This window comes from Natrix helvetica (genome assembly GCF_964273705.1).
Source record: "Natrix helvetica genome assembly, chromosome: 1".
In the NCBI taxonomy this organism is placed as follows: Eukaryota; Metazoa; Chordata; class Lepidosauria; order Squamata; family Natricidae; genus Natrix; species Natrix helvetica.
Genome location: NC_138548.1, coordinates 359,053,830 through 359,065,221, shown reverse-complemented (window position 1 = coordinate 359,065,221; position 11,392 = coordinate 359,053,830). Strand labels below are relative to the sequence as shown.

The 11,392-nt window shown below is 45.9% G+C and overlaps 1 protein-coding gene across 4 annotated transcripts; it reads left to right on the top strand.

The window, feature by feature from the left end:
- Positions 1–684: 684 nt before the first annotated feature.
- LOC309398065 (zinc finger and SCAN domain-containing protein 26-like) lies at positions 685–9,746 on the top strand. 4 transcript variants are annotated; one of them, XM_081964576.1, is made up of 4 exons: positions 685–738; positions 5,666–6,507; positions 7,357–7,471; positions 8,949–9,746. In XM_081964576.1, exons 1-4 carry the CDS (start codon positions 726–728, stop codon positions 9,578–9,580), a joined length of 1,602 nt encoding a protein of 533 aa, XP_081820702.1. In that variant the 5' UTR covers positions 685–725; the 3' UTR covers positions 9,581–9,746. The 4 variants fall into 4 exon arrangements, with proteins under 4 accessions (XP_081820702.1, XP_081820703.1, XP_081820704.1 ...); XM_081964577.1 differs by lacking the exon at positions 685–738 and adding an exon at positions 3,644–3,781; XM_081964578.1 differs by lacking the exon at positions 685–738 and adding an exon at positions 3,677–3,781 and having other exon boundaries at positions 5,662–6,507.
- The last annotated feature ends 1,646 nt before the right edge of the window (positions 9,747–11,392 follow it).

Genomic DNA, 11,392 nt, shown 5'->3' with positions numbered 1-11,392 from the left:
AAAATATGGAGTAGTAAAATGAAGAAAAGAAATAATACCATACTTATGTCTATGGAGCTTCTCAGTCATCCAGTTCATGGTTGTCCCAAAGGTACTTTTTTCAAGAGGCAACTGGACTTTCTGGAGTTGCTTTTTGGTGTGCTTCGTATGGTATGCTTTTTGCCTCTTGAAAAAGCATACCATACGAAGCACACCAAAAAGCAACTGATGGGGTCCCAGCAGTCGCTCTGTCCCAAATCCTGTGGAATGAATCAGGTTTTCAAGAAATCTTGGAAGGTCATCAGTTGGGATGGGGAACCTGGAAGGATCTCTGGGGAGCTGCTGTTTCAGCAGGCAAGTCCACATCAGATTAGTTTATGTTGATTAGTAGATGTGTAATTCAATTCAATTCAATTTATTTGATTTCTAGACCGCCCCCTCTCCCCAAACGTCAGAATGGCGTTTTCCTTTTTAATGTCTCCATGGGGAGTTTCATGTTATTGCATAAGTTTTGCCCATAAGTATTGTTGGGAATATACTCCTAGTGTTGGGAGTATACTCCTAGTGTTGAGCAGCATATATATATATATATATATCTACCATGACAAATGGTCGCTGTTACTTTATATGAGTGGATGTACCTAACAGATGTAATTAGCTTTGCTATAAGAGGAAGTCAGGAGAGCTCATTCTCTCTCTGATTCTCTCTCTGCTTGTCCTATGATTGATGACTTGATGACTGGAACATGAACTGCGACTGTAAGCAATTGTTTGTTCTTTGAATTGTGTTTGGACTAATATCTACTATCTACTATCACTGCTTGTGAAGCAAATTTAGTAGTAAAGCTACTTAATTTTACTAGCAGTGTCTGTGACTCTATTCATGTGTTTCTACTAGCAACGTTTTTCTCTCCAGCTGCACATTCCACTGTGCTACTTTCTGTCTCCCAACAGAGATACCCCCTAACAAATATAAATTTGATTTAGAAAGAGTTTTGTGTTTTGGATAGCTTCATGGTAATCCACTCTTGGAAAATCAACACATTACATAAGAAGCAGATGTGGGCCGTAAATCACAGTTGGGGCAAGTTGACACACACCAAGACACGGACCTAAACACACATACTCTTTCAAAAACTATTTAAGGAAGTGGTTAACCATTTTTTAGACTTAGTTACTGTTAGAACACAGATGATACCACTCTAATGGCAGAAAGTGAAGAGGAACTAAAGAGCTTCTTGATGCGGGTGAAGGAGGAGAGCGCAAAAGTTGGCTTGAAACTCAACATTAAGAAAACTAAGATCATGGCATCCGGCCCTCTCAACTCCTGGCAAATAGATGGGGAAGAAATGGAGGTAGTGACAGATTTTATTTTCCTGGGCTCCAAGGTCACCGCAGATGGGGACTGCAGCCAAGAAATTAAAAGCCGTTTGCTCCTGAGGAGGAAAGTTACGGCAAATCTAGACAGCATATTAAAAAGCAGAGACATCACCCTGCCAACAAAAGTGCATATAGTCAGTTGAGGACAACACAACCATGGTTATATAACAGAGACATAGAATCAAAATCACATAAAGTATTAGTACCAGTTTATAAAACCTTAGTAAGGCCACTCCTGAGAATGCTGCATCGAGATTTGGTCACATTACAAAAAAAAAAAAAAAGGTTGAGACTTTGGGGAAAAGTGCAAAGAGGAGCAACTTAAGATGATTAAAGGCCTGGAGATTAAAACATGAAGAACAGTAGCAGGAATTGAGTATGGGCAGTCTAGAGAAAAGAAGGACTAAGGCAGGGGTGTCCAAACTTGGGAACTTTAAGACTTGTGGACTTCAACTCCCAGAATTCCCCAGCCAGCATGGGGAATTCTGGGAGTTGGCTGGCTGGGGAATTCTGGGAGTTGAAGTCCACAAGTCTTAAAGTTCCCAAGTTTGGACACCCCTGGACTAAGGGGAAAATGATAGCAGTGTTGCAGTATCCCAGGGGCTGCCACAAATAAGAGTCAAATTACTCTCCAAAGCACCAGAAGGCAAGACAAGAACAGATGGAAACTGATTAAGGAGAGAAACAACTTGGAATTAAAGGGAAACATCCTAACAGTGAGGACAGTTAACCAGTGGAACAGCTTGCCTCCAGAGGTTGTGAGTGCTTCATCGCTGGAGGTTTTTAAGAAGAGATTGGACAGGCATCTATCTGAAATGATATAGGCATAGGGTCTCCTACTTGAGCACGAGGCTGGACTAAAAGACCTCCAAGGTACGTTCCAGCTCAATTCCATGTAATATTGTTAATAATGTACTACTGACCAACTGCACCAGAAAGTCTCCCCATTCCTAAATTTGGTGTTTTTGGTCAACTTTACGATGGGTGGACTTCAACTCCCAGAATTCCCCAGCCAGCCAAGTATCTGTCGCTCAATAATCAATCGAGTTGGAAGGGTTTGTTGGAAGAAATGTCCTTCTGGGTTTTATTATTTATTTTATTTTATTATTTATTTATTAATCCAATTTATAGGCCGCTCCCTCTCCACCAAGGGACTCGGGGCGGCGTACAATTCATTACACAACAAATAAATAACGAGGAGATATACAAAACATTGTACAATACATAATAATCAATTAATTAAGAACAATATAATGCAATTAAAAACAATTAAAATATCCAAAGTCAAACTTAGTTTAAAATTTAAAAATTATCCAGGGGGATTAGAAAATATGGTTACAATTCAGGCCAGGCCGGCTAGTTGGAACAGGGTTCAGTTCCAAGTGGGGAAAAAGACACTGGAAACATGGAGGCTGCTTGGAAAGATTAAATGGTGGACAGGACGACGTGGCTTGAGGTCCTAGGGAAAAAGGTGATCACATGTTTCAGTGTTGGGTGAAGAAGAAGAAAAGAGCGAGATGCTGAAAGTTCCTGTCTTTATGCCCTCTCTGGCCTTTGATCTTGATCTTGTATTCTGATTGGTTGTCAGACTCCCATGGAGCCATGCAGGGGCAACTCTATAGGTTGTGCTTTGAGTCCACGTTTGGTTGATCCTTGCTTCTTCCCAGGTGCCCTGTGGGGAGATGGGTAAAGGGCTAATACTATCATGCCTTAATCCCATCTCCCCCTCGAGCTGAAGGGGGAGATCTTTGTTATGTAGAATAGACTGGCCCAGGCTTTTAAAATGGCCCATTGACAAAGGTGGGGGCTATTAAGAGTGAGTCTTCTTCCTGCCTAAAAACATGTCTCTCCATTTCTGATCCAGGGAAATATAATATTCCGGCTTCTTCACATTTCCCAGGATATTTCATTTTTCTAGCAGAGGGGTGGGGTTTTAACTTCCTACAGGTCCTTGGAGGTCTTCTAGTCCAACCCCCTGCTCAAGCAAGCAGGTCTTCCAGTCCAACCCCCTGCTGAATCCCATTTCAGACAAGGAGGTCTTCTAGTCCAACCCCCTGCTCAATCCCATTTCAGACAGGTGGCCCTTCCACTCCCATGAGATCCTTTGAAAGGAGGTGAAGGGGTTGCAGTTAACAGAACCTCCTTGACATCTGTCAGAAATGGCGCAGGGTCTCCTGCTTGAGCGGGGGTGGGTGGGTGGGGTTGGACTAGATGACCTACAAGGTCCCTTCCCACTCTTGTTGTTATATCTACTCTCTCCTTCCCCTTTTCACCTTTTCAACCCCAGCCCTCCCCGCTTCCTAGAGAGGAACAGGAAGTTGCGGCGGGGAGGGCGGGATGTAAACAGTTCCGGTCACTTCCGGCCCCGCCTCCCGTGGGAAAGTGGCCTTTGAATTTCCCAGCTCGTGGGAGGGAGATCGGGGTGAGTGCAAAAGGGCGGCGGAGCCTTTCCCGGACCGGGGATCCCCGAGGTGGCCCGACTTTTGGTTTTTCCCTTGTGCCGGGCGGGGCTCCCGGGCTTGGATGGCCAGGGCGGGGTGGGAGAGTTCAAATGGAGGAAGTTTGCCCTGCCGGGGAAAGAAGGAGGAGGCCGAGCGGCTCGCAGCAATCCCGGGAATAGAGGTGGGGGGGGGGGGAGAGAAAGGGAGCCGCCAGCTGCCGCGCTGGTCCGCTTGCAGGCGGCTTAAAAAATGGGAGAGAGGAAGGAAAAAAAACCCGGGGGAGCCGTTGCAGCCTTTTCTGAAATGCAACGATAAGGAGAGTTTGCAAAATAAATAAATTTATTAATTTAAAAAAAAATAAGAAAAAAGATGGGAGGTGGGGGGGGGGAAGGGATGACCCCCCCAAAAAAAAGAACACCCACGCGAAGTAATTTCAGGGGAGGAAGGTGGGAAAAGTTCTACCAAAGGCTGCCGATCGTGGCTTGTGGCCGTCGTGGCTTGTTGAAAGCTTTCGAAGCAAAGTTTTTTTATTTTATTTTATTTTTTGTTACATATTTTAACTTCTTTTACAAACAAAAGTGTTGCCCGGGTTTCCCCCCCCCCCCCTCTTTACGAGATCTTATGCATAGTTCATTTTACATCATATTTCCATGTCGAATTTCAGCCATCTTCTTTTCTTTCCATATTTTCCAACTTTGATTTCTTCTCAATATATAAACACTAGCATTATTTGCCCCCCCAAATTAATCAAATCTTAACAGTTCATTTCCATCTATTATTCTGGGTTACTATCCATAATGTATAGCCGGAAATTGAATTTTGTATAAGTAAACATTTCATTTAGTTAATTGTCCACAATTAATAGTATTAATTTGTTTCCCTCACATCATATTAGCGGTATAACATTGGCAGTATTACCGTATTTCATTCCATTCGACTAGTAAATCCTTTTCCTTCTTGCCTCCTTTCAACCATTTTCTCTTAGTCTCTCAGGGACTCCACTTCTCTTATATTCTTTTCTTTCCACCCATTCGCCTAGCTTTTGCTTTTTCTTGTTTTTGTGGTTTCTATATGTGTGACAACTGTGAGAGGGATCTTGGAGTCCTAGTGGACAACCATTTAAATATGAGCCAGCCATGTGCAGCAGCTGCCAAAAAAGCCAACGCAGTCCTAGGCTGCATCAACAGAGGGATAGAATCAAGATCACGTGAAGTGTTAATACCACTTTATAAGGCCTTGGGAAGGCCACACTTGGAATACTGCATTCAGTTTGGTCACTATGATGTAAAAAAGATGTGGAGACTCTAGAAAGAGTGCAGAGAAGAGCAACAAAGATGATTAGGGGACTGGAGACTAAAACATATGAAGAACGGTTGCAGGAACTGGGTATGTTTAGCTTAAGAGAAAGAAGGACTAGGGGAGACATGATAGCAGTGTTCCAATATCTCAGGTGCTGCCACAAAGAAGAGGAAGTCAAACTATTCTCCAAGGCACCTGAGGGTAGAACAAGAAGCAATGGGTGGAAACTAATCAAGGAGAGAAGCAACTTAGAACTGAGGAGAAACTTCCTGACAGGTAGAACAATTAATCAGTGGAACAGCTTGCCTCCAGAAGTTGTGAATGCCCCAACACTGGAAGTCTTTAAGAAGATGTTGGATAGCCATTTGTCTGAAATGGTATAGGGTTTCCTGCCTAGGCAGGGGGTTGGACTAGAAGACCTCCAAGGTCCCTCCCAACTCTACTATTGTATTGTATTGTATTATATTTTTTCTCCCCACTCTTTTTTTCTCCCTTTTAGTTCTGTTGTTTTAGTATCTTGAGGTTGCTTTGGTTTTGATCTCCATGCCAATTTTCTTTTGAGACAGGGGCAGAGTTGCCATCACTCTCAGGAGCATCGATCCGGTCGACTGTAGCCCAGAGAAAGGAAATGGCGGCAGAGCTCAGGGAGAAATCTGCTCCAAGTCCTTTGAAGGCCGAGCAAGGGAAAGGGACGCAGATGGGAGAACGCCTCGTGGCGGGGGCCACGAAAGAGAAGGGAGTGGGCCCGGGTTCCCGCCTGATTCCCACAGGCCGCATCCAGGATTTCTGGGAGAGGGCGGATCCCGAGAAAGCAACCCCGGAGCCCTGCAGGAACCTGCAGCAACGGTGGGAGTCTCAGCTGCAGGAATTCTTGAAGGTTCTGGAAGCTCCTTCCTTGGAAGGGGGAAGCCCACAGCCTCGGACGCCTCTGCCCAGAAGCGACCCTCGCCCGTTCCCGGCCTCCTTCCGAGGGAGAGCCAGTTGCCCCCAGCAGCCTCGAGCCGAGCGAGGGACCCAGCTCACAATCAGCCTGAGCGGAGAAGCCCACAGGATGGCGCCTCCGAAGAGGCTCCATGGTCAGAAAGGTGCCAGGCTCCCCCGGGGCCAGCAGGCCATCAGCTGGAACGACGAGTGCTGCCTCTTCCGGCAGTTCGGCTACCAGGAAGCCAATGGGCCTCGGGAAGCCTGCCGTCACCTCCGAAGGCTCTGCCACCAGTGGCTGAAACCGGAGCAGCACACCAAGGAGCAGATCCTGGAGATGGTGGTGCTGGAGCAGTTCCTGGCCATCCTGCCCCCGGAACTGCAGGGCTGGGTGCGGGAGTGTCGCCCTCTGACCTGCACCCAGGCTGTGATCCTGGCGGAGGATTTCCTGCTGCGAGAGCAAGAGAGCAAAGGCCAGGAAGAGCAGGTGAGGGGGATGCCCCTGGAGTGGAGGGGGTGGTTGTGTCTCAGTGGGTGGGAAGAAGGGAAGAGAGCCCAGGATGCCTCTGGAGAGGTAGGTGGGGGATGGAGGGGTGGATTGGGCAGAAGGGAAGGGGAGAGGGAGAAAGGGAAAGGAAAAAGGAAAGGAGAGAGGGGAATAAACGAAAACAGGAAAGGAAAAAGGAATAAAAGGAAAGGGGAAAGGAAAGGAAGGAAAGAGAATGGAGAGGAAAGGAGGAAAGAATAAAGTAAAAGAAAGGAAGGAAAAGGAAGGAAGGGAACGGATAGGCAAGGGGAAAGAAAGGAGGAAAGGAAAGGAACGGAAAAGAAAGGAAGGGGATGTGGGAAGAAGGAAAGAAGGGAAGGGAAAGGAAAGAGAGATAATGGAGAGGAAAGAAGGAAAGAGTAAAGAAAAAGAAAGGAATGAAAAAAAGCGGGGGAAAGGGAAGAGAGAAAGGGAAGTGGGGTGTCAGGCAGGAAGAAAGAAAGGAGAAAGAAAACTAAGGTTATAGAAAGAATATTGGGAAGTTAGAAGAGCCAATCTGGCCAAGGCATTGTGAGGACAGCCAATTTAATGCAGTGGACCAAAGCTCCAGCCAAGACACTGGAAAATCTTGAGTTCTAATTCTGCTATGGGCATGAGGTCAGGTGGGTGACAGGGCCACGCCCTCTTTCTCCGCCCAGAGGAGCCAAGGGAAACAGTCTCCAAAAACATGGCCTGGAATACTGCAGGGGTCACCCTATAGCTCCAAAAGGCATCCAGATGTGTTCCTCAGCCAGCGTGCCCTGAAACTCTCTTCCTCAACTGAAGGGCTGGGACTCTCTTCTGTTTCAGGCCGCCAGCCTCTTGGAGAAGGACCACGTGACCGAGAAGGCTCCCCTGGAAAGCTGGCAGAGACCCCCCCTTAGAGAGACGAAGCGGGAGAGCGACCAACACGTGGTGCTGTTGGGTGAGGGCCTTTGGCGGCTGTTGCACTCCGCAAAGGAAACGTTTGGGGGAAATGCTTGAGGGAAGCTCCTTATGATCGCTGCAGCGTTCTCCGTGGTCACCGGATCAAAATTCGGGTTTTTAGCAACGGCTTCACATTTATGACCGTTGCCGTGTCCCCGGGTCATGTGATCCCCTTTTGCAACCTTCTGACAGGCAAAGTCAATGGAGATTGATTGATTGATTGATTCAATTAGATATAGGTTTATAAAAATATTTATATAGATGATGAGAAATTATGTGAGGTGCAGACTATTTATTTATATACACGTAAGCATACCTTTATGTTAGAGCAGGGGTGTCCAAACTTGGCAACTTTAAGACTAGTGGACTTCAACTCCTAGAATTCCCCAGCCAGCTCTGGGAGTTGAAGTCCATAAGTCTTAAAGTTGCCAAGTTTGGACACCCCTGTGTTAGAGAGTGAAGATTCAAGGAGATTAATTTAATTTACTTAGATGTAAGTTTATAAACTAAATGATGAGAAATTGTGTGAAAAATATATAGATGATGAGAATGAGGATTATAGCAAATTGATTGATTTATTCATTTTCATTTATTTGGATGGCTGGATAGAGATAGATGGATGGATAATGGATGGATGGATAGATAGATGAGATTATAGATATAGATGATAGATGGATGAGATGATGAATAGATGATGGATGGATGATACATGGATGGATGGATGGATAGAGATGGATGGATAGATGAGATGATAGATATAGATAGATAGATAGATAGATAGATAGATAGATAGATAGATGATAGATAGATAGATAGATAGATGATAGATAGATAGATGATAGATAGATAGATGATAGATAGATAGATAGATAGATAGATAGATAGATAGATAGATAGATAATAGATAGATGAGATGATGGATGGATGATGGATGGATGGATAGATGAGATGATAGCTGTAGATTGATGAGATAGATAGATAGATAGATAGATAGGTAGATAGATAGATAGATGATAGATGGATGAGATGATGGACTAGATGATGGATGGATGGATGGATAGAGATGGATAGATAGATGAGATGATAGTTGTAGATAGATGATATAGATAGATAGATGATAGATGGATGAGATGATGAATAGATGATGGATGGATGATAGATAGATGGATGGATGGATAGAGATGGATGGATGGATAGATAGATGAGATTACATATATATATGATAGATGGATATGGATGGTAGATGGATGAGATGATGAACAGATGATGGATGGATGGATAGAGGGATGGATGGATGGATAGAGATGGATGGATAATGGATAGATGATAGATAGATGGAAGATAGACAGACAGACAGAGACAAAGACAGATGATGTATGGATGACAAATGCAGGATAGAGAAGGAGGATGCCAGCTGATTGATTGATTGATTGATTGATTCAATGTATATGGATCTATCTATCCGTTTTATGTAGATGAGGAGGAGTTCTGCGAGGAAGACAGTGAGGATCGAGAGTCGGGTTGGGAGTGGTCCAGGAGAGGCGAGCCTGGCGTCTCCTGTTCTCCCAATCCAGGAGAAGCATCGGAAACCCTCTACTGGAACAGCGAGGAGAAGGCGGAGGGCAAATTCATCAATTCCCAGGGGACCTACGAGGACTTGGACGAGAGTGTCCTGCAGCCCAGCCTCTTTCCCAGTGAGCCGGACAACACCTGCCTGATTTGCCGCAAAGTCTTCCGGCGCCGTTCCAACCTCATCGCCCACGAGCGGACCCACTCCGGCGACCAGTGGTACAACTGCTCGGAGTGCGGGAAGAGCTTTGTCAGCCGGGCCGCCTTCCTCATCCACCAGCGGGTCCACACGGGGGAGAAGCCGTACAAGTGCTCTTACTGCGGGAAGGGCTTCAACACGGGCTCCAGCCTCACCCGCCACAAGCGCATCCACACGGGCGAGAAGCCCTACAAGTGCCTGGATTGCGGGAAGCGGTTCAATGACTACTCCAACTTCATCGTCCACAAGCGGATTCACACGGGCGAGAAGCCGTACGAGTGCTCGATCTGCGGGAAGAGGTTCAGCGATAACTCAAACTTTATCAAGCACCACCATTGAGCGGTTTGCCTGACGGGCTGGTAGCGTCTTTTGTGTCTTTATTTTTTTCTTCTTTCCTTCCTCCAATTGATGAGAAACACAGTAGAATCGCCATTAGGGCGGCAGTGACACAAAAGCATTTCTGCTTCTAGATAGGCCAGACATGGGTTTCTGCAACCTCGGTTGATGTGAGTGGTTTGGGGTACTTCTTGGGTTAGGATGCTACTCTGAAGAGGCCAAAAACGTCTTCCATTTCGATCCCAAAGGTGCTTTCTTCCCCCCCACCCCCACAGAGGCAACTGGACTTTCTGTTTTTTCTTGGAAGACGTTTTGCTCAGTGGTGAAATTCAAATATTTTTTTTTACTACCAGTTCTGTGGGCGTGGCTTGGTGGGTGTGGCAGGGGAAGGATACTGCAAAGTCCCCATTCCCACCCCACTCGGGGGCCAGCTAGAGGTGGTATTTGCCGGTTCTCTGAACTACTCAAAATTTCCATTATTCTGTTCAGAACCTGCTAAATTTCACTCCTGGTTTCGCTCCTCACCCAAGAAGCTTCTTCAGCTCTGTGTCAACTCCCAACGTTGTCATAGTGAGAGAAAGGGGGAGGGGGTGCATTCCATGCATACTGTCAGCTGAAGTCGGATTTCAGATTACTGCAGTAGGCTTGGGAGGGGTGCACCTCATTGGGGAATGTGATTTATGACACAGACTGAGGGGAGGGAAGGAACAGGGTTAAAGCTCAGCTATAACTCCAACAAAGCTTAGACCTGACCGCGAAAAGATCTTGCCTATGATGCTCCTAACAAATGACTAGTTTTGTATTGAAACTTGGCTCCATACTCATGAATCAATTAGGGCATTTTTAGGAAACCTTACACTCTGACCGCATGGGGAGGAACCGAAGGATTTATACTCCTTGCAGACAGCTGGTATTTGCATTCTTTTTAGAGAACCGTTGAGGCCACTTGGAGGTTTATCTCCGTCCTCAGGGTCAGGGTCATGAATTGCTTTTTTGGAATTGCGGAAAGGACAGTGTTGTAGACTGGAGGTGGATGATGATGTATCCTTCTCCCCCTGTGACCCTGAGGACACAGAGGAGCTTCCAAGTGGCCTCAATGACTCTCTAAAAAGAATGCAAATGACCAGCTGCCTGGAAAGGAATATAAATCCTTCCGTTTTCCCCACCATCCAGTCAGAGCTGAATGAAGAAGCTTCTTGGATGGGAAGCGAAATGTCTTCAATGAAAAAAACAGAACAAGAAAGTCCACTTGCCTCTGGAAAAAAGCACCTTTGGCACAACCATGAGCTGGAAGACCGAGAGAATCTCCATAGACTTCCATTTGCATCATTTCATTTTCCCATCCCTCTAAAATGCGGTTCCCACAACACTAACTCAAAAGCTTTTTTTTGCCTGCAATTGGGGGATGCGGCATTTCAGGGCCCCCCAGTGGTTAGGAAGACCAAGGAAATAACAGCGGAGATTTCAAGCAGGCGCCCTCATTGTAGTCTCAGGTGAACTACAGATGGTTCTCTTATGTACGACCACCGTTGAGCCCCCAAGTATCCGTTGCTAAGCAAGATGGCTGTTAAGTGAGTTTTGCCTGGTTTTACCCCCTGTCTTGCCCACAGTTGTTAAGTTGCTTAAGTGAGTGGCACTCCATAGTGGATTGCTGCCCACAGGTTGTGGACCCCTGATTTAATAGGACAAGAAGGGCAGGACAAGAAGCAATGGTTGAAAACTAATCAAGGAGAGAAGCAACTTAGAACTGAGGAGAAATTTCCTGACAGTTAGAATAATTAATCAGTGGAACAGCTTGTCACCAGAAGTTGTGAA

What these genes read in the sequence shown, in the direction of transcription:
- LOC309398065 (XM_081964576.1), top strand. An exon ending in GCAAAGGCCAGGAAGAGCAG is followed by an intron (nt 6,508 to 7,356) that starts GTGAGGGGGATG and finishes CTTCTGTTTCAG; the next exon opens with GCCGCCAGCCTCTTGGAGAA. An exon ending in CCAACACGTGGTGCTGTTGG is followed by an intron (nt 7,472 to 8,948) that starts GTGAGGGCCTTT and finishes CGTTTTATGTAG; the next exon opens with ATGAGGAGGAGTTCTGCGAG.